Source organism: Nothoprocta perdicaria, unplaced genomic scaffold (assembly GCF_003342845.1).
Source record: "Nothoprocta perdicaria isolate Ctin4 unplaced genomic scaffold, notPer1 scaffold_14, whole genome shotgun sequence".
In the NCBI taxonomy this organism is placed as follows: domain Eukaryota; kingdom Metazoa; phylum Chordata; class Aves; order Tinamiformes; family Tinamidae; genus Nothoprocta; species Nothoprocta perdicaria.
Genome location: NW_020454538.1, coordinates 983,727 through 1,006,206, shown reverse-complemented (window position 1 = coordinate 1,006,206; position 22,480 = coordinate 983,727). Strand labels below are relative to the sequence as shown.

The following is a 22,480-nucleotide window of genomic DNA, read 5'->3' as shown; positions in this document are numbered from 1 at the left end:
TTGCACAGGTCAATGCTAAAAATCGATTTTGTTTTACATACAAGACCTCCTGCGGCTGAGCACTCTGGGTTTGGAAGGGCACTGCCACCTGCTGTTGAGATCAAACTTGTGTTTCTGGAAGCAGAATTCCAACACTTCCTGTCCCTCCCATCCCAGCTATTATCTCTTCCTAATCTTGGAGGGCAAGCAGAGGATGAGGCCACACATTCCTAAATTCTCCCCGGTCAGCATGAAAAGACAGCGCATTCTGAGAGAGCACATATTTGGCCTTGCACTGAACACACTTTGCTGATTAGATAAATTGCTTTAAAAAAGGAAAAAAAAAAAATCAGTGATGCAAAAAAACAAAAAGATTCCCTTTTCACTGCAGYCTTTTTTCCCTTGTGAAGCCTTTTTTTTCCTTTGTAGAGGGAATCCTTTTGATGTGGATTTTAAATCCTTCTGGCTAGATATGAAGAGRACTTTGCACTGGAGAGACATTCCATAAATTCCTTTGATTTTGTGGTTACTCACTGTAGTGAAACAGTGTCACAGAAAATCTGGAAGCTCTCCAAATGACATGTCTGGCTAAAAGTGTTCTGCTTTCACTGTTTTTATAAGCTTTTGGGCTGCCTTTCATTCATTCTCAATACCAGCAAGCTGGAATTTTGTCATTACAGCACGCTGGAAGATTGGAAATAAAAGGAAAAGTRGAAATTCACTGAGCTTTCTATCTTAAGAGAGGACTGAGGGGGCTGCACCGCAGCACCGGGCACAAGGGCTGCCCTGGCCTCAGCTGCAGCTGTACAAGAAAATAGCTGCTCCTAAACGTGTGCCAGCTCACGGACAGGAAAGAAAAAGCTGCTTTGTTAGATGGCTACACAACATGGTCACCACTGCCCTGTTTGCTCACGTGATGGTTCACAAAGAGCTGTTCTTTGAGCAACGTTTGTCCRAGGGATTTTGTTCCCGATGCAGACRTGCGTCCAATCACTAAATGCTCCTGGTCKTAGCTGTGCTGGGTCCCTCCTGCTGCTTCACCCCGAGTCCCAGCCCTTCTTGGCTTCCTCCTTACTGACCAGGGCCATCAGAGGGCATCTCTGCAGCATCTCTTCAAATGTACAGTCAATACCAGCTGCCTTAAAGCAAATTAGATTCCGGGTGCTGCATTCCACATTATGACTCCCATTTCCATCTTGATGAAATCTATAAATCCCTTCATTCATAATTACTGTAGCTTTCCTGCTGATTCCCYGGGCCCTTCTATCAGTAATGCATTTCATATCTTTATTTGTAATATCAGCCATAAATAGAATTCACTTGGCAAAAAAGCACTTACTTCTGAAGTCAGTATGTGATATAATATAAATTCAGAGAGAGCAAGGGGCAGGATAGAGCCTCTTCTTTCAGTGTCACCCTACTACTCCTTTTTGGTTTTTTAGACGAACTGCAAATCAATTGTAACTAGCATTACTCATTAAAACCTGTATTTCACAGGAGATGTAATTAGTATCCAAGTGTGACAGCAAGCACATTATCTCATGTCAGATTTAAAAGATGCATATACTTTTTGGCTGGGACTCCTACTAAATATATGTCGAGTGACAAAGAAAATGATCTGAAAGATCCACACAGCCAGGTGGGGCAGGTAGACGTGGTTCAGACCTAAGGTACCTGTATCCTTTTCAGAGCAACAGCTGCTAGATGCCAGAAAGGATACACTTGGGCATCTCATATAGCACCAGAAATGAACTGTTAAATAAATAAATCTGACTCTGTATTTGAGGGGAAAAAGAAAGAAAGAGAAAATAAAATGCTAGTGCTAATACAAAGTGGAAGAAAAATACGGCCAAACCAACAGACAGGAAGGCTGTTCTCAAAATGCCTCAGGGCAGGGTTAGAACAGAAGAGATGAAGAGATGGAAGCTAAACCATGAAAACACAGCAGAGATGACAATTTCAACAGTGCAGGTAGAGACAGAAAAAGACAGGTTTAATATTTTGTCAGAAGTGTCTTTTTTATAGTAAATCTTAATAATCTTGATATTTGTTATTAAAAAAAAACCCTCACTATATAGTTCTTAACAAAAAGAATTACAGATCCCACAGATTACATGTGGGAGCTGACTCCATTTAAGCTGACATAATTTTATTAAGAACATCTGGGACATTCTCATAGACAAGGGCTTAATCAAAAATTTAGCCTCTGGCACTTTTTTCTAATGCAATTCTCTATTACTCAAAGTAGTGGAAAGCTACAATGAAAACAAAGCCTATGTGAAATGCTGCAGCAATATAGCTGAATCTAAACCATTTACCCATCATTGTTGCTTCCTTCAAGAACTTGTAGCTGGTTTCAAACGTCATCTGCTGCAGAGGGGAAGAGTTGGACTGAATTCCAAAACGATTCAGTGGTTTATAAACTCCTTCAAAACACATATAATCTGCCACCAGTGAAAGGTGCCGAGGGTCTACCACAATACCTAAAAACATGGAGAAGAGGGGATATCAGGATACTCAAGGATTAAGGTTTTTGTGTGTGTGCACTTTGTTTTAAAATAAAATGGATCTAAAATAAACACCTTGACCCTAATGACCACAGAAACATCTCTATTAACATTCCTCTGGCAGCTGCACTGTTTGTGTAGCTGGCCTCACTGCCCCACTCAGATGTCCAAGATTAGCAGATCTCACCATAAAATGACATTTCTGCAGGGAAACTATCATGTCAAGAATGCTTAAACAAGGCAGAAGTTTCACTACACATAACACCCACACATTATTCATCTAGGGCAGGACCCACTGCTAATAAAACCTGCACTACCACYGTCTATGCAGGATGGATCACACATCCATGTACTTGTCACAGGACAGAGCTCTATCCCCTCACCCAGTAAACCACATTTGCTCAAGCCTGGAACCWCAAAGGTTATGATATTTTCTATGCATGATGCTATATATCTACAGCAAACTCTATTTAGACTAAATAAGGCAGCACATATTTTTCAATAACATTTGTGGAGTCAGTGTGACAGGGAATCATTACCAGCACTGTCAACTTTTACTCAGAAGCCCTTAACAGTCTAAAGGCCAGACSACTCTGGGCAGCCATTTGGCAATATATTTGATGTATCTGGTTGCCAGAATTTTCACTGCATTCATCTGCCCCCTTTTCAGAAGTCTGATCCATCGCAAGACTTAGGTCTCCTAAGACCAACTCAATGATAGAACTTCAGCAGCTGCAGTTACCTAGGGCAGCTGAAGGCAGTTTAGCTAAGCCAGGTTGTCTGGGTTCTCCAAATAAGACAGAGAAAAGAACCTCAGATGACACAATACAGCTATTTCGGGGAAGATATAAAGGCAGTCTAGACTCCTACCATTTAAATGGCTAGAGTTAGACAAGACTAATCCTATTCTCAGGGCCACTCGGCAAGTCTTACATAGCGAGGTTCTTCAAATGTTAATAGCTAATTCATCTGAACCTTCCGGCTGGCAAATTAATATACCAGAATAGAAAGGGACTGTGAAGAAGGAAATAAATTCAGGTTTGCCTCGGAAATTTTCTACTGATTAAATGGAACCTAGCAATTAAGTAATGAAATCTTCACAGAAGGCACTGTAATGAGGAAAATGATGAACAACTGTAACCTGAGAATACACACATAAATGGGAAGATCATGCAAAGTCAACTTGCTGAGCACAAAAAAGATTTCTGTGCTTTTCTGTGCATATCCATCACAATATCTTATTTATAATACCTAAAAAAAAGGTATAATCTTTTAAAATAAAAAACCTACCATATACAGCAAACACATCTTTTATTTCCTTTATAATAACCCTCAGGGCTGATTCAACACCATAGTTCTTAGCCATGGCATGAATATCATTGGAATAAAGTCTGTTCAGGTCCAAAATCTGAAAACAAACAAACAAAAAAATGCAAGTTAGAACAGCAGTTATTCTGTTTTTCCAAATAACTAAGCTAAGTAGCTTTTTCTATACTTTTCATTAGCTTAAGCTGCACCAAGAGCTGCAGACCAACTAGACAGCAGCTCAAAAATGACTGTGAATTTACATTTAAGCTACTGACTGCTAGGAATTTAACATGAGGAAGAGAGTTGGAATCAAAATTTGGCACAGAAAAATAAGCTCAATTCAGGGGTAAAAACAAGCAGGAGGAGAACATGTAAAAATCTCTAGGCAATGCAATGTAGTGCCATGCCCAGTCTGCCTCAGACATCCAAAACTTTCAGCAAAAGAATATGTAATACACACAAAAATATCCCATATTTGTAGAACTACGTGCAGTAACACAACTATTCATCTCAGGTACTGCAATTCATTTAGATGGAAGAACCGTCTCAAGAAACATTTACAGAGATAGTTACAAGCATGGTGGATAATTATCTGTCACTAGATACAGGGCTACCAAACAAAAACTCATTTGCTATCTGCCCTTGAGGAAAGGCTCTGCTGAGAGCTGAGAAAATATCCTGGGGCAAGAAGAGAATTTATGAGCTGAAAAGGATACATATGACACCTTTAATTTAAAGGAAATTTAATTGGTAGCCATTATCCATTGTTCCTCCAACACAAAAAGACCATTCAAATTCAAGTTTAGAAACAGATTACGTACATCAGAGTATCTGAACAGTTCTGCAAGGTTTATCCCTTCAGTATGGAGAACCAGCTCCTTCTCTCCTTCCTTATTGGTGTCTTCATTCAGCAAGCATCGTGTGATCCCCTTTATCTCATGGATGACTGTGTTTCGTGCCAGCGTCGCCAGCAAGGAGGTGAGGTCGAAGTACACCTTCATCAAAGGGAGCGTCAGCGAAACCTGAAAGGAACAAAGCACAACAGTGAACAGTGGGCTAGAATTACCTAGTTAGATCTGGAACAAAGTTTTGGTTTTTTAAAGAGATAAAAAGGAGTATTAAAAAGGGGAGAGAAATATTTCTGCATCTATGAAAATCACATTGCTGATAGTGTCAGCAGAAAAACCTATCACGTTCATTCCAGAATTTATGCCCCTTTTAATTACTGTACCATAAAATGAAATACTCTGGTTTTATTCATTCTAAATTCCTCTATGAATACACGTACTTCACCACATGGAGCAGGCTCTCCTGCCTACCATCTTCAGGACACATTCACAAACAGTCTCTTACAGCAGTCCTCCTGTCACTTATCTTTGTCAATCAGTTACACAGAGGTGCATCATATATTTGAGAGTTAAGACGACACGAACTTATCAGCTGTCATAAAAAAAGGTTTCAGTAGGGGGTCCTGGAAGTTAGGGATTGTTAAAAATTACATCAGCTAGCACATTTACTTTGAGGTATGCATGGCTGTTTTTCTATATTAATATAAGACTGCTGAGCCAAAGCAGCAGAACTGCAATGAAGAGATTTATTTGCTAGGAGCTMTTTGCAAGCATTTTGCAAGCACATACAGATGTTGACAGGCACTGCCATCTTACCTCACACCAAAGTTCTTTTTCTGTATCAAATGTGTAATCCTGTATTGATGGGTGGCTGCTCAGGACAGCATTTATTCGTAAAGCTGCTGATTTAACTATTCGATCCCTCTCCTTCTTGCTCTGAGACATAAAGGAAAGATGTTGAGAATCATCACCCTCTGCTTCATTTTCATCTCCTCCTTCAGCACTTTGAGGCCTTTCTTCTTCTTTCTCCGATTCTGCCTCTTCCTCTTCTCGGTTCTCACCAGCATGTTCATCCCCATTCTCTTCTTCACTCTCATAATCAACCTAGAGAGAAACAATATTATACTTTTTTATAATCTTGCCATTCCCTATACAGTCAGAGAGGATAGAGGTTTTTGTGACTGCAACAGAATTTGTTCTTTTTGTTTTATTTTTCTTTTCCAAAACACTCTCTCCATAGTTCAACTCTTGTGATGGGAGTGCCTCAGGAGATTTACAATTACTCTACCCTCCAGCTGAAATTACAGCAGCCCATCTTCAAATGGTAAATACGTGATAGCGACCGTCAAACAACATGAACAGCTGGGGAAAGGGGAGCAGAGAAGCTTAAAATACAGCTAACAGCATGAAATTAGAAAGATGTAAAATTAAGGTAAAATGCAACACAGCTAATCTGTCCAACTGTTGAAGAATATGTTTTAAAAAGGGAAAAAAAATCCAGAACAATCTCTTCCATCTCTAACTTGCAAGGCTTTGCTGTTCCTCTTGACGGACAACAGACAGTGACCAGGCTCAAGCTCATCACCCTTGTGATGTCTCAGCCCACATCTGCTGCTACAGATTTCTCCTCCATCCAAACCCAACCAACATAAAGCAGAGATTTCCCTATTCCCTTAGAATATATTTTGGCATTTTGTTTTGAAGGAAGTCTTTCCTTCCCAGCAATAACCACTGCAGTGGAAAATGGAAAAAAACACATAGTACTGGCTGCTTGTAAAACCATTACCTCCTCTTCCTGTTTCTTCCTCCGCTTTGCCTCTGTAGCATCACCATCCCCTTCATCAGCTTCTGCATCAACAATCTTTTCTTCATCTTCTGGAGCTTCCTGATTATTCAACACCTGAAAAAAAAATGGGCAAGATAATCTGTCTGATTATCTCGGCACACACACACTAGGCAGCTTCAGCTGCATTAAATTATATTAGCCAAACATTTGGATTTTTCAGTCCCCCGTCCAAAAGCGTCCCAACTTTAAGGACAGATTAATTTATGTAAGACTTTTGTTTTAAAGAAATAATGAACTCAGAATGGTGATAGTTTTAACAGTAAACCAGAATAAATTCTACAAGATAAATAAGCTATGATTCTGGTTATTTGACAGTATTTCTAGGGAAGGAGGTAACAAAAGAAACATATGTAAGTCATTGAAAAGAACTTCCTCAAAGGTTTTGGTAGTGGCTGCTGCAATAGGACCTTGTTCTAGGAGGAAATGGGGAGTAACAAGCTTTTATCTCACTGAAGATAAAAGCAAATAGRCATTTTCAGAATATAGTCCTGCAGTAAGCTAAGGCTTATACACCCTTCATTTCCTTGTTAATTTTATGAGAATGAAAAGGTATTTTATGCACAAAAATATTTAAGATGTAATTCAGGAGCTGTGAAGAACTTCAGAAATGGATTTACTTCTTCACACCAACATATAAATCTGCAAAGCACTGTATATTCTGCAAAGCAGAAAAGGAGTATCTTTATTTTTAAATGTCACTATTCACATCACAGCATGATAAGCTTTTCCGAAGTCTGGTTCTCAAAAGAACAAAGGGAGTAAGGCCTTTTCCAAGTCACATTTTTCTGTACCTGATCATGGTCACCATCTAAATCCTTCCGAGTTGCTTTCCGGGCACTAACTTCAGTAAAAGATTCCAGCTTTGCACTCTTCTTTTTAATTGTTTCCAGTAAGATTTTAAAGAACCTGAAAGAAAATGCAAAGAAAAACATCTAAGCTCAGCAGTACTGCAGTCGATTTTAAGTTTTCAAAAAATAAACATATTTTGTTTAATAAGCTCATCAACTTAAACCAGAATGTATTATTTGGTGAATATAAAAGAATTTCACATTAAAGCACTACTTTTCCATGTCTCCTCTCCACTCCTTCAAGAATGTGTTGGTGTCATCTGTCTTACAATACACACATAATAAGCACTAAGTATGCAAGGATAAGGAGTAGGATGTTGTTTATACAGTCTATTCTGACCTCTGGAAAAGGTGAGAAAGATCTGTCCTGATTCAACTCCACACTGTGGCCCATCTACAGACCTGGAGTTTTATTCAAGCCTGTATTCAGGAGGGAGCTATTGAGCAAACATGAAAGCATCTGAAAGTGAGCTGACCTTGTTTCCATGAAGTACAAGATGTCCCTGGGCTTCACACATTTCTCTTCTCGGTAACATTCATAGGGCAAGAAAAGGAATTTGATTTTGTAGAGGCGATGTTTGTTCTGCTCCTCCCTCATATGCAGAGATTCCTCCATCTCAATTTTCTGCAAGACCTACAAAAGCAACAAGTAGGAACACAACTGCTTTGATGAAGGCACAACATTTATTTCCCGCATCTCCAGTGCTTTCCATACAGGACTGGAGTTAYACAAGGCTAGCTGGCAAACCTTTCTGCTGGCTTTGGGGCAGCTCCTGGGGAGGAAGATGAGCCAGATGCAGCACTCTTTTTGGCTTATACACTGCCCAGCAATTAGTTTAGACAGTACTGGGAGAACAGCTCCATCTCCTCCCTCAAASGCCAGCCATACGTGATGGTATGATGGCAGATCAACAAATCCATCTTATTCACCCCTTTTCCTTGCTCATGGAATACGACAGCCTTTCAGCATCAASCTGAGATTTAATTCTACCCTTGCTGTTTTCCAGTTTGAGAAAGGACTAAGATAGGAGGAGGAAACACCRTGGTCATAGAGAGGAAGCACAGAATAAATCAGGCTTCTGTAGCTCTTTCTTTATGTTCCACAGAGAGCTTGTAGCCTGTGGCAATGCTGTAGGTATTAATTTGAATCTAAGCCTCATGGCCAGTTACTGAAATTCCCTTCAGAGCTCCACTTCTAGCAGATTTCACAGGTTCAATATGCAAGAGATGAAAAGTACCCTCTCTGCTCCTGAATCTTGCATCCATTGGGGTGCCTTCAAAGAAGGAAATCACTAAAAAGCTGGACTAACTGATACTGATTCCAACGAGAAATATGTTGTTTTGCAGACTCCCAAAGGATATACTGAACAGCAGGCTCACCTCAGCTAAGCACACTCTTGTCAGCCTCTTCTTAAGCTGTTTCACCTTTTTGTGGGCTTTCTTGGTATTTAACACAGGGACACTCATCATTGGCGTTTTAATATTTGCACTGGCTACCATCAATATCTCCCGCAACCTTTAAATGAAGAATGATTTTCAAGTTAAGTAATAAAAGCATTATGCAATCAAATAAACCTCTAGCTCATTTAATAAGGCAGTATGCAGCAGGATGCTCATTTAATAAGGTAGCAATTGCCAGAYCTAGCACAGCTTCATGCATAAAGAGCAGTGGTTAGCATTGAACTTCACTTTCTCACATTTCTGTGAACACGCAAATGACTGGCTGGTAAACATGCGTGCCAAATGGTAAAGTCACTGTCACCAAACACAAAGCCAAGGGGAACCTGGCTGGTGTAAGAGAGGCTTCTTTCTACCCAGGTGATGACAACCCTAAACTTGCAAGATTATTTGTCTTTCAGACTCATTTCTTTTAATTTCCCTGCAATTAACTAAGAAGTTTAAAAGTTACTAGCAAAATGAAAGGGTAGGCAGATAGCAAACACACAAAGTTTCATTTCTTTAGGTTTGTTCTTGTATTTTACTTAGTACAGTATAAGCCATTTGCTACGCATCAAATAAAACTGAGTGGCCTTCACRGTTATTTTCTATATAGAAAATAAATCAAAACACCTGTAGAATGTTAAATATATCYGAACACACACAATTTTTAATTAAAGTGTCATTTGCCCTTATGATTATCTGTGAACCAACCAGTAAGATTAAGAGGTGCTATGGAAGCACCAGAATGGTAATGGAGCCTATCGAGAGCAAGTGTCTCACCTYGGAATGCCCAACGTGACGTTCATTTCACCTCTGCCAGCAAAGTGGAACGTGTTCAAAGTCATCTGCGTGGAAGGTTCCCCAATGCTCTGAGCTGCAAGGAGACCCACGGCTTCTCCTGGGTCACACAGGGATCGTTGCCACTTTAAATACAACAAATCCTTTAATCTGAAGATAGAAAACAAGCACAGGTTTAACTCAAAGTAGGATAAAATAAAGAAACATTGCACAGTTTAAGAAAGTCACAACTTTCAGATAATTTCTCTTGGTAGTCTCTGGATACACTCYACAAATTACAGAACTGTTTAACTCAATCAGATCTGACAAACACATTTCACTAACACAACTGGGATGTYACAACATGGTTTGTCTATTAGATGCTAATTCCTAGATTGCTAAAAGAGAATCCATTTAGGCTCACTTATTCATCTTACCTGCCTGCTAACCCCRAGGTGTGTTTGTTTCAAGATTACAAGGACAAGATTTGCCACATATTTTTCATTTTTAGCAATCTCAATCTAAAGAATTCATGTTTTMTTCCTCTTTCAGTGCTAAGAAGTAAACACACAAAAGCTACTACCTATCAGAAGAAAACGCTGGTTGCACGTAACACCCTTGGTTCTCAGATTCCCATTTCTTGATGTAATCGTCGACTCCATTTTCAAATGTTTCTGAAACAGATGCAAAGTAGGTATCTGGACGCCAGACAGAAAGGCTTGGGTCAGGACACTTATTTGTCTTCTTCTGGTATTTTCTTCGTTTCTTCTCATCTAGTTCATACCACATCTTTAATAACTGAAAATAMGCAGATTAAGCAGGTTGATTTACCCACAAGATCGAAACAAAACAGCACTGCTTACACCAGTAATCAGGCAGTAAAGAAGGAGCCACTTGCACAATGCTCAAGGGGTTACATAACACATAGCAAAGAACTGAGTTACAAAAATGGCTTTCTCTCCTTTCTGATATTTATATGCAGCACTTTGGATCCCATAGATTTCCAGGTAYTTCACAAACTTGAAATAGTCACGATATCTATCCACAGTAATCACTTAAGACACCAGTGAAATACAAACCCTGAGAACGATTTTAGGTTAGCAGTGACCTATTTCTCAACTTACATGGTTACTTGTAGCTGGCTAGCACCTTGCTTGTCTAAGACTAAGATGAGAAAGGAGCTCTTCTTATTTACAAGTGAGTATTTAAGTCCAACAGTCCAGAGATCTCCAATTTAGTCTGCATCTTGTGCATGCTAATTGCTCTTATTTCTGTTCTTCATTTTCTTAATATTTCAAGTGACMTCTTGCATTTAATGAAGAATAGTTAATGACAGTTTTTAAAAAGTACTGAAAATGCTTTGAATGCATCTTTACAAAAGTCTTGCTGCTTTGGGATGCAAAAATTTGTTTTGTGATAATACAGTCTGTCYATTAAGCCTTAATATACATTTAGCTGAAGGTTTAGCAATTTCTAKCTTTCTATAAGGAGATGGTGAGTGAGAACGAATGAATAAATKAAGGCAAGAATCACACGGTGATACTGTTCCAAAGGTTGCCAAATGTGCCAGTCTCACAAATTTAGCATTGTTACACAAATCAAATCAGTGACAAGGCACAGTGTTTTCAGACAAGCAACCAAACTTGGATCTGACAAAACCTGCAACTTAGGGTTTCATGTTCATGTCCTAGTAGGGCAAATTCCTAGCAAAAGCCAGGCCATGGATCTGCACCTGCCTGCATTTTGTGCCTGTACATTTGTTCCTCATTTGCAGCCACAACTTATAGCACAGCATGCGGATGCATGTTTTTTAAACAGGCTAGATTAGTTCAATTATTTTTGCTTTACCTGTAAAGTAGCAGGATCTCTTCCATTTTTGCTGTCTCCGGCAGGAATCTGTGCTTTTACACTTGCCATTTTCTTCTGGGAATACATCAGAAAACCTCCTTCTCTTTGCACAGAGGTTTGGTGCCTGGCTCGCCACTTTTTGATGGCTTTGAACTGTCGGTTAGCTTGGTGAGACTCCATCTTTGCTAAAGCTTCATCCAGATGGTTTGTTCTTTGGATTACCTAGGAGAAAAAATAATCTTTATGACTGTTCTTTTCTCTATTCTTCTTACAGCTAAAAAGGCAAAGCAAACTRAAAAGGAGATCTGCAGCCACTCCAACTTTCCAGATACTGCAACAGAATTTTTTAAATTGGTTTTCAACAAGCTGAGGGTAAAGCACTTTTATCTGTATGTGACTAGTGTTATTTTTTTATTAGTCATTCAATAGCAGTGGTAAAATGGAGTTACCAAATTTGCGAGGCTGAATGGTTGTCATCTGTATGGATATAAATCCAACTGCAGACATTAAAAGAGGAGAGAAACTATGGGGAAAACTTAAGGAGAAAATTTGGTGCTCAGACTTTGAACTTATCAGCAAATAAAAATGCAGGATAGCCCTGAGTGCCACAGATGTTTATCTATGCCACTAGATCACTGGCAGRTATGTCAGATGTTAACATTTAAGCGCATTTAGGTGAATAAAGTGTTGATCTTCATCCCATATAAAACACTTTATTTAGATTTTAGGTGTTCTACCTCATAATTTTCAGCAATGAAAGGGAACTGCTTGGGTTGCAAGAACTGAGTTTTGGGGATATCAAGCCCATCTTCTCCATACAAAAACTGCACCACGCTGCCATCGCTGTCACGTACAGTGAGGTCATACTGAACCACCAGCCCTTCCAGATGTTTTATGATACACCTGCAGTAAGGGAAAAAAAAAAAAAATTAAGAGATACAAAGTAACAAAGATGATACAACTCTAACATAAGATATTATAAAAAACAGTGTTTTTCAATCATACTTAATGGCTGATCAGGAAATTCTGGTAGCCAAAAATCTTACAGATGGAACATGAAATTAAACTGTTTTATGTTTTTTATGTTTTATGTTGTTTGTTCCTCTTTCCTTGGGCTGGAAGGGCTGAGAGATTCTTAGAATARATATTCAAGATTTGAGACAGCAAATACCTTTTATTTAAAAGAAAACACACACTCCCAAGCTAATCTAAGCAATACTTGTGCTTCCAGTTGGCAGAATTCTACAGGGAAAAAAAAAAAGGTATTTTTTAAAAGTACCAAACTCTAAAACAAGCCTCTTACCTTTGAAGGTATCCAGATCGGCTGGTTTTGACAGCTGTATCCACAAGCCCTTCCCTGCCAGCCATGCAGTGAAAGAAGAATTCCTAAATACAAACACAACCCCATCAGCATCCTGCTGATCATCAGATTCCCAAGATCAGTAATTTATGTTCTTTTCACAAATTGCATTTAAAAACAGGGTGAACACAAGTGATCTATCTATAAAATATTGTAATATTAAGATCTATTTCAATTTCTGCATGAGCTTAGGCATTGTTAAACTTACAGAAGGCCTGATCCCAGTGAGAAACCTGCCAGTCACAAATCCTCCTGAGCTGGGGGAGAAGTCATAAGGCTGGAAACATGGCAGGGATTTGCCAGATGCCATCAGTGGGGGCCTTCGACCTTCCAGCTCAATCTGGCCCAGCAAACAGGAAATCTGCAAGTGAACAGGAGGTCACAGGCAAAGGAAAAGGAAGTCATTATTTTTCCACCTAATTTGTGCTGACATTAAGTGCAAAACTTTTCCAATAAAAATAACAGCAAAAATCACTGGAGGAATTCTTGCTACCGACGGGCAAGAGGCATGTAAATCTCATCTGATCTTTTAAAATTATTCCAGCTGCTTGATTTCCAATGTCATTCTGCATATTCCTTTTAATACAAAAAGGCCTGACACTAAAACAGTGCAAGTGCTGAGGTCCCTACATTACCCTGACTACTKCTTAGCAGTACACCGAAAATTTCTTGAGCTTTGGTCATTCTCTCTCACCTTCTTCCTCAAGTTAGCATATACAAATTTTAGGCAGCATTTTATTTTTGTTTGTTGATCTCTCTGTGTTGCAAAGGGCAAAATGAAAGGGCATCCCTATCATTTCCACCAGAAGCATGGTAAGGTTTTAATTGTCCCTTATTTAGCGGTGGAAGGGAACAGAGGGCTCAGCCTCCAACAGTTCCCAAGAGAATTCTTTCCTCTGCAACAGGCTGTTTTTGTAATTTTTAGCATATGCCTTTCTAGAAATAGCAGAGCTTGTTAGCAGCAATCTTCATGTACTAAGAAGAGATGCAAAAATAGAAGGTTACAGTAAGCATAGACTCTCCTCTGTCACTTGCTGAGGTCTTTATTACATTTTTCTGAAAGTTTTCCACATCAAAGACTGTGCCATTCCCAAAGTTCAAACGAACAATCTTCCTTTGCTGCTAGATACACAGTTCCCACAAGAGCTTCAGTATCATTTGTATTCTAGGACAAATCATCTCAATTTGCATAGCTGCCAAGTCCTATAACTGCCACGTTACCTGCATCGTATTTACAGTAGATCCTTTGGCTCCTGACTGGACCATCAACTGCAAATTGTTCTCTGGAAAGCTCCTATGGAGACCAAGGGGCATACAAACCTAAAAGTTTGAGGTGAGGGGAAGAACAAAGCCAAACCACAATTAATAAATCATGATTAATAATATCAACAAATAGCAATTCCTGTTTAGGGTTTAAAAAAAGTGAAGCCAAGACTAACCACAAACTCTCCTGTTCATAATCAAAGAAAAACAATAGATTTGAAAATGAAGAAATATGACAGGCTCAGATAGCAACCCCAAAATTAAAGGCTTCCTTGCATTTTCAAGGCTACCTTGAATATTAAGTTGTCTTCTCATTTGAAGAGGCCWAGGTTAAGGTACTGCCAAGGCAGCATGTGAAGCCTCATGCTGGGCACAGATGGAAAGCTTCAGCCTTCAGAACAGCCAGGCACCCCTCATCAACATTGAATTAACTTAATAAGAAAGTCTCCAAACAAGATTAGTATATACAGATGCCTCAGTGCCAACCTTGTTAACTTGATTGTTGTAATTGTTTACTTCCTCCTTGAATTTCAGATCAACCATGTTAAAATCCCTCTGGTCTTTGCAGAGATGGGCATCCTGCCATTTCCCTCGGATCTCATCACATGATGCTGTTTCTGGCAAATTAAAAGCAGCTCTAACAGCCTGAAAGCAAAAAAGATTTTTTTTAGGTGCCAAGCAGACATGATTGCGCAAAGCAATCATGATTTACGAGTATTTAAATGATGGGGATAAAACTTTTCTGCAAGGCAGACTTACTTCAATACCGCAATGAGTTGACTTTTCAATAATTTTTTGTCTTTTGTGGTCTGCTTCAGGTTTAACCAAGATATCTTCAATCCCTGTTAAAGATTAGAGAGATAATATAATGACCTAAACTCCAAAAAAGAGTGAAGATAGAAGACCGCTTTTGTTTCTAAGAAGCTTAAGATCAAGGAGACCAAGTCTGGTTGGCAACAGTTACCCATGGCTTCCCCCAGAGATCAACACTGGGCTCTGTGCTCAACAAAAATCTAAGTCCTGTATGTCTAATGGAAAGGAGAAAAACACAGCAGCACAGAATAGGGGCCAAGTGCACACAGCAGCTCTGCGTGCATTTTTGCAGGACTTTGTAAAACTGCAATGAAAGTCAGCAATTTATCAAATGMTTAACAATAGAATGAGACATGCAAGACTTGACTAACAACCCCTCAAAGGCCTCCCATCTGACTTCATCTCTTGTTACATTTTTTACCCAATTATTTCTTTTCAAAGGAGTAGGGAAAAAGCAAACACTCCTGTGTCCACTTTAACAAGGAAGGAAAAGAGAGAACTAGCGATGGGCATATTCAAGATGACACTTTTTCTTTATGTTTACAAGGCCAGTCATGCACTGAATGGAAAAAAAGTTTGGCAAACAGCTATCCAAGGAACACGAGGTCTTGGGAAACTATTTGGAGAAATCTTGGAATGTATTACAGCCAGCAGCATCTCTTTTACAGGAGGTGCTGCACTACAGCACTGCTGAACGAGTCCTTGTGCTACTCACCCATAGTAAATCCCCTGTAGAGCTGCAGATAAGCAGTAAAGAGGCGTCCCAGACACGTTAGCACCTTCCCACTCGTTTCACCCCCATAGATTTCGTAGCAACAGTGGACGAGGCCATARGCAGAGCTGCCGAAGTGAGCTTTGTCCAAGACCCCACACAGCAACTCTCCATGTCTAATAATAACCTGAAAATGAAGACACAGTTAAGCAAGCAGAGATTCTGATCCCACTGTSATGCAGACCACATTTGGAGTGTAGATTTCTTTGGGTAATCCACATGAAAACAAGTTTAAGTAAGAGGTTTAAAAGSACATATCAACTGACAAGCAGTATCTTCAATTAAATATTTTCCGATTATTCAGAATTTCAGAGAAGGGAAAAAAGAAAAACATAACCATATAATCAAAGAAGAAAAATAATCACATCTATATCTTTTTTTTTAATTGTAAAATAAGATGACGGAGACATACAACCTAATAAAAACACAGGAGGAATCCATATCAGAGTTAAGATCAGAAGAGAATTCTTCCTGACTCGGARGATAAGAAGCTTATCCTCTTGCTACTGCCCGAAGGTGGTGATTKATTCTCAATATTTAATTTTAATTTTGTCATCTCCATGCATTCCTTCTCATTACTGTTATATTAGAGTTTTATTAGCACAAAACCCAGGCCAGTCTTCAGAGCCACTTACTGCACCAGCATACCTGAGATTCACACATTGAATCAAGATTAGTTTCTAGACATCTTTTTGCAGGCCCTTTCATCCAAGCTCTTCCGTCAATCTTAGCTTTCCCAGTCAAATTCAGTGGGATGTGGTTTTCTGGAATAATGTTTATTAGCAATGTAGAAACAACCTATAAAAAAGCAGAAAAGGGAGCAGAAGCTATGAATTTTCCGTATTTCTGAGCAGAACAAAGGAGCCTGTGTCTTTAYAAACATGTGAAATCTCCACATTCTTTGGYGAACAGGACTAGGGAGTGCAGCCAGGGAGGGTGCATTATAGGTATGTGATTGGGTGCAGTTGACCTTGGGGAAAACAGCAGGGGAAAAGAGAAATCCTTATCAACAAATGACCACAGCATGAACCTTAGTAAATACAAGTGTAATGAGCTAATAATGCATGTTAATTTTCACAGCCAAGGGAGGCATAAAGTCACTTTAATTACACATGAGATGTATGACCAGGGAGGGGGAACACATCAAGGAGCAACATATGTTAGGTGGACCAGGAGGTCTGTAACTTCTGGGTACTTTAGGCAATGGGGAAAAGGAGAGGCTACCTCAGTCAGGGAATTAAGATGAAAGGAGGCTGCACCCTCCTGCAGTTTGAGAGACCCCACAGAGAGTTGCCCCTGGGGACTCTCCCTTTATTTGAATAAAGTTTTGGGACTCCTCTGTCTCCTTTGTGGACATTCAGTTCTTGACAGCGGGATTTTCCGCAGATTTCCTTCTCACTATAAAAATCTGGCATGGAACTAAAAAAAAAAAAAAAAAAAAAAAAAGCAGCATCCTATGCATACTTTTTTCCACTGATAGCAAGGCTTTGGAAGCCCAGATTTGTCATCTACAAGACAGGAATATCCTCTTGCTGCTCCAGCCTTTATAGGATCAATGAGCTGACACACACAGCTTATTCAAGCACTATGGCACTATATGGCACTAAATGTATAGCTCTCTTAAATAGGAGGAAATGCAGCATCCACTAGCGTTCCTCATAGTATATCGATATAACGATGATTTAAACCAAATTGTCAAATACCAGAGCATTTATCTGCAACCTTTAAGTTAACATATCTAAAAGAAGTGATTGACTGATTCCAGCTTTCCACTCTCAGCAAGGAGCTCCAATTAAGGTGACCAGCAAATTCTTCCTCTGCTCTTGTGCCTGCCAACTGCAGCACTGTTAAGAGCAACAAGTAAAATTCTARTATTGATATTTTAAAGGAAACAAGGATGCACATGTCTCTAATAAGAATAAATATCTAGTTCAACATAGTGTTGCTTAGATGATGGGATTCTGCTTTTCAGCAGCTCAGCAGCACTAGTTTGGTTATTAGCTCTGTTTACTTCGGAACCACTGGCACTCTTAACAACTCAACAYATTTCAAGTTACCTGCTTTCCTGTCCATAATTTCTGTGGCTTCATAATGGCAGGTGGAAAGACTTTAATTCTCCCCTTCTTGTCTGTCAGGCCTCGGTAAACAAGCTCCATATATTGCTCCCGTGTGAAAAAGCAGCTCCGGATTGTCATGCTSACACCAGAAATCATGTGATCTTGGATCAAGCCGGGAAGCGGTTTGCCATCCTATGGAGACGAGAAGGTAAAGGACTGGAGGGTGAGAGGGTAAAAGAGTCACAGTTCCAAAATTAGTTCTGACGGATAAAAGCACCAAGTTATTTGGTGCAGCTCTCTACAAAATCTCTTCTGAACATTGACATTAAAGGAATAAGATTTTTTTTTATTTTTTAGAAGACCATCACATTAAAGGGGGAAAGAAAGGGGGACAGAAGGGGAGGAGGAAAGGGGAGGAGTGGAAAAAGGGAGGGGAAAAGAAAAAAAGAAGAAAAAAGAAAATAAGGAAAAAAAAAGAAGAGAAAAAAGGGAAAAAAAAAGAAGAAAAAAAAAAGAAAAAAAAAAGGGGGAGAGAGCAAACACGCCACAAGAATCTGTAAAGGGAATAAGCAAGTCTAGTGACACGTGGGAGATGGAAAAGGCACCAGGAACATACTAGTGTGGATAAGCATTTCAGGCACTATGGACAACCTCAGACAGGCACCACAGGCAGTTCCAAAGAGGAGATACAMAACCCAGAAACAACTCATCACACAAAAATCAAAGCCAGGCTCACAGACAGATTTCCAAATTTCTTTCTGGCCTCCGTCCGACGCACTTGCCTCAAGTCTGCGCTCAGCTTACGAACGCGACAAGGCAGAGGCTTCTCCCCGTCACATTACAAAGAACAACAACGACAACTGGAAGCGTGTGTTTTCAGGAAGGAAACATTTCCCCCGACAGTTTTGTTCACCTTTGGCACCAGGTACTGCTCGTCCGTGGAGGCCAGGGTGTAGGCCTCGGCTCTGCCCAGCTCGCTCTGGGGGAAATGGGCGTTCATCTCGTCGCCGTCGAAGTCGGCGTTGTAGGCCTTGCAGTTGGCGTAGTGCAGCCTCAGCACCTTCTCTCCGGGCAGGATCCGGGCCCGGTGGGCCTGGATGGAGGGTCTGTGCAGGGTGGGCTGGCGGTTCAGCAAAAGGACGTCTCCRTTTTTAATGTGGCGACACACCTGCAAAATAGTTTCACTTGCTGCCTAGTGGGCATTTTCCTGCCTGCCTCCGAAAAGGATGAATCTGCAAATATACATGCATCCAAAACGTGTGTTTTCTAGTACTGATGTTGCGTGCAACCCTTTATAAGAGAATCAAGTCCACTTRCCCCTGAAACCTCTCTGTTCTCCACCAAACCACACCAGGACTGCGAATGCACCATTAGCACCCACAAAACATAAAGATCAAACCCAGTTAATAGCATGCAAGCCACATCCTATCAACCTCTCCTCTCCCTTGGCAATGCAGAGATCAAAGACTGAAAAAGAAAGGAAATTTTTAAATTCGTAATTCATAACTAAGTAATTTGTAAATTCTCACTTGTAAATGAGAACACAGGCTGTTTAGCCAAAGCCCTCAGGGCTGACTTCGTAATTCCCATCATCATAACCCCAGACACCTCAGATCAGAGCACCACTAGCTGGAAGCCAGGGATCTCTGAGTTCTAGTTTCAAGCTTGAACACAACACATGAAGGTCACACAGTGCAGTCTCCTCTACAATTTAATCCCTCAAAAYAGTTTCATTTTAATCTCTCTGTCAATAATAAGCATGCTATAATATATATGTCTAAGTGATTATCAACTGCTAGAAGTTAAACTGTACAATCTAAACATCTAGTATTTATTTTAATATATGCAGAGTTCAGTAGCCACACTGGTATTGCCAGGAGTTCAGTGCAAACAGAGGTCAACTATGTTGTGCTTAATATTTCACAAGGCTCACTCACAGCCTGAATATTTCACAAGGCTCATTTGCTCATTCACATGGTGGGAGCCTTCAGCACACATTTCAGCAGTGAACTCTGGTTTGGCATTTGTTTTGCAGGTCACCATCCCACTAGAATAGCTAAGAGAGAACGGTGAAGTTCCTCTTTCTGCCCCAACTCTGGCAAACCACACCAGAATCCGAAGGTCTCTGATACCAACTTGTGTTTAAGCAGCCTGGGTAGCATCCCTTCCAATCTCCGCTGTGACATTCAGTCTAGGGGCTCACCTTGTTATGCCATTGCAGGTAGATATAATTTATTTCTGCCACAGAAAGAGATGCTGGGTTGTTTTCATTTGACACTTTGCTATTTGGAAATACCCAGCAAGTTCAGAACTTCAACAAATACTTAAGTGTCTGAGCCCTGACATGTGGTAGCCCTCCAAAAACCTGTTTTTCCTTCCCTGCCCATTTACCACAGGGTAAGCTTTTGTGTAGCCCTAAAGGCCCCAAACACGAAGGGCCCCAAAGGCTCCCAAACATGCACTGTAAGAGGAAATCTCACTGCAGAAGTTCAGGAAAAAAGAAGAGATCAGAGTGCATACGAAGCTGCGCAATGGCTTATCATTCTACATAAGGATCTTTCCATACGTTCTTAATCAAGTCAGAACTACCAAATTTGACGATTTTAGATATTTTTATATCTTGAATACCACCAAAATATCACAACACTATACGCAGTTCCCTCATCAGGTAGCCATGAGTTTCCATTTTCAAATCACACTAGCCTGCCATTACTGAAAAGACCTTAGCTTTAGCACTGCAGATCTCAGACGCTTTTCTGTACAAAATATGAGCCAAAATTTCAAATCTTCTTCAAAGGGGAATTAAGACACCAAGAAAATTCCTGCTTGATCTGCACAATTTCACTTACACAAGTACCTGGGAGCTGAAGTGCTCTCCTCGAAACACCTTGTTGTCTAATAGGATATTCTCTGTTTCTTGTTTTCTCATTTCACAGGATGTTAAAAGCTGCTTTCTTTATGTCCTATCTTGGGTATAAACATCTGTCAGAGGCCTGCATACACTGTTTGCACTCATGAACCCTAAGAGGAGATTGCTAGCAAAGGTGACAACTCAACCATCATGTTTATTAACAGCAACCTGGGCTGGAAGCCAGGAAATCAAGGGCTCTTCTTGTCTGAAAACAGTCCTCTTCACACAGGACTTATTGCTGCTTTGTGCCCGTGAGAAACACAGGGGCAATACAGAACTCGCACGGGTAACAAAAATGTAGTATCTGTGACACAGAGGATCTGTATCAGTCAGAAGACTGACACCATGAAAATACTGAGTCTTAAATACTAAATCTCTATCAGGCCTGTATTAGACACGCAGATATGCGTAATAGATTTTGTGAGAAGACATTTCTGCAAAACATTTTGCTCTGGCAGCTCAGCAGCCTTTGCAGATAGCAAATCCTCCATTCTGGCAAAGTAGAGAGAGATTAAGAATTTTTGTAGGTTGATTAAACTGTGCATTTCACAAATGTTAATGTCTACATAAATCAATGTGCACTAGTGTGGCTGCTCCTTGTTTTGAAGTCTGTCGAATGAGATGGTGAAGRAAGGACTGATCCTTCCTCCTGCTCTGTGCCACCATGAGCACTGCTGACCTGGAATGGGGGACTTGACTCCCCACCTGCTCAGAGATACTCACTCATGCTTGCTAGAAGGCAAGTCCCATCAGCTGTTTGTGTTCCAACTATTCTACAAGCACACTGAATTTCAGCCTTCAGAGCTACCACGAAAAACTGTTCAAAATTTTCACTCTCCCCAGGTTTTTCTCAATTCCCTACTAAAAGAGAAGATAATCCTCGAAGATAATCCTCTAATGGAAGCCTTACTAGCAGGCATATTGGAATCACTAACAAGGACATTTAAAAAAATAAACAAACAAACAACAAAAAAAAMCCCACAGGAGATCTCTGACAAGCCAAGTCTTTGCAATACTCACAATCTTCAGTCCTGACTGGGGAGCACCTGAGGAAGGAGTAAGGAGCTGCTTAGCTATGGCTTCCCTCTGGGTCAGGCTACTGGCACTCAACACTGTACGAGACCCATCTTCATTAATGACCATGGAGGCCCCAGGATGAACCTTTGGGCCATTTATGACAGCCTGTCTCAGCTCCTTGACATTCCAGGGAGTGACTGGCTGAGGGTAAGTCAGTTTGGTAGCAAATACCTAGACAGGAGGGAAGAAAAAAGGAAAGAAATAGTTATTTTTTTCAATATTGACTTAAAATAGTCCTGACTCATKGAGAAAACAGTGCTAACAGTGCTAATCTCATGCAACATAAATAGAAATTATGTGAAGCTCTTTCATAGATGCATCCTCATCTCAATCAGTTGTCATGCTTAATAAATCCACCTCTGTTCKAAAGTTCTCTAGTATAAGAAGAGAAAGTATGTGTTTTTTATGGCTTTCAACCGCAGTTAAAGATGAAAACTCAATAAGCAGTTAAACATGCTGCATGATTTTAGAAACTGAAAAAAAACTGACGAAAATAAACAGATTAAAAAAATTAGAAAAGACTGTTATGAGAAAAGGCTTTCTGTGACCTCTGGAAGGCAGCAAAATTACTAGAGCTGAGCTTTTCTTAAAGGTTGTCATAGCTGTTGCAAGAAACATTATACAAAGACTAAGACAGAAACAGAATCTAACTATAAAGTTCATATTAATTCATAGTCTCAGGAAGCAAGTGCAGCTTCTTTTTTTCCAGCCTCTTTTCTAGATGTGGTGCTTAGCATAATGGTATTATATGTACGCAAGTATAATGGCTAGCGTAACAGCACTTYCTGTCCTCCAGTTCTCCTCCTTTATCAACCCTGTGTTAACA

The 22,480-nt window shown here is 40.1% G+C and overlaps 1 protein-coding gene across 1 annotated transcript in view; it reads right to left on the bottom strand.

The window, feature by feature from the left end:
* POLR1A (RNA polymerase I subunit A) overlaps positions 1–22,480 on the bottom strand; it is a 31,117-nt gene that overhangs the window by 930 nt on the left and 7,707 nt on the right. The window contains exons 12-33 of the mRNA XM_026034130.1: positions 21,598–21,825; positions 18,580–18,834; positions 17,667–17,858; positions 16,258–16,407; positions 15,553–15,736; positions 14,784–14,866; positions 14,511–14,669; positions 13,983–14,081; positions 12,970–13,122; positions 12,705–12,787; positions 12,139–12,304; positions 11,402–11,623; positions 10,137–10,351; positions 9,557–9,724; positions 8,717–8,852; positions 7,813–7,970; positions 7,280–7,394; positions 6,429–6,542; positions 5,459–5,746; positions 4,616–4,816; positions 3,777–3,894; positions 2,298–2,462 (exon numbers count right to left, since the gene is read on the bottom strand). Of these exons, the coding sequence (XP_025889915.1) occupies positions 2,298–2,462; positions 3,777–3,894; positions 4,616–4,816; positions 5,459–5,746; positions 6,429–6,542; positions 7,280–7,394; positions 7,813–7,970; positions 8,717–8,852; positions 9,557–9,724; positions 10,137–10,351; positions 11,402–11,623; positions 12,139–12,304; positions 12,705–12,787; positions 12,970–13,122; positions 13,983–14,081; positions 14,511–14,669; positions 14,784–14,866; positions 15,553–15,736; positions 16,258–16,407; positions 17,667–17,858; positions 18,580–18,834; positions 21,598–21,825 (3,652 nt within the window). The remainder of the gene's footprint in view (positions 1–2,297; positions 2,463–3,776; positions 3,895–4,615; positions 4,817–5,458; positions 5,747–6,428; positions 6,543–7,279; positions 7,395–7,812; positions 7,971–8,716; positions 8,853–9,556; positions 9,725–10,136; positions 10,352–11,401; positions 11,624–12,138; positions 12,305–12,704; positions 12,788–12,969; positions 13,123–13,982; positions 14,082–14,510; positions 14,670–14,783; positions 14,867–15,552; positions 15,737–16,257; positions 16,408–17,666; positions 17,859–18,579; positions 18,835–21,597; positions 21,826–22,480) is intronic.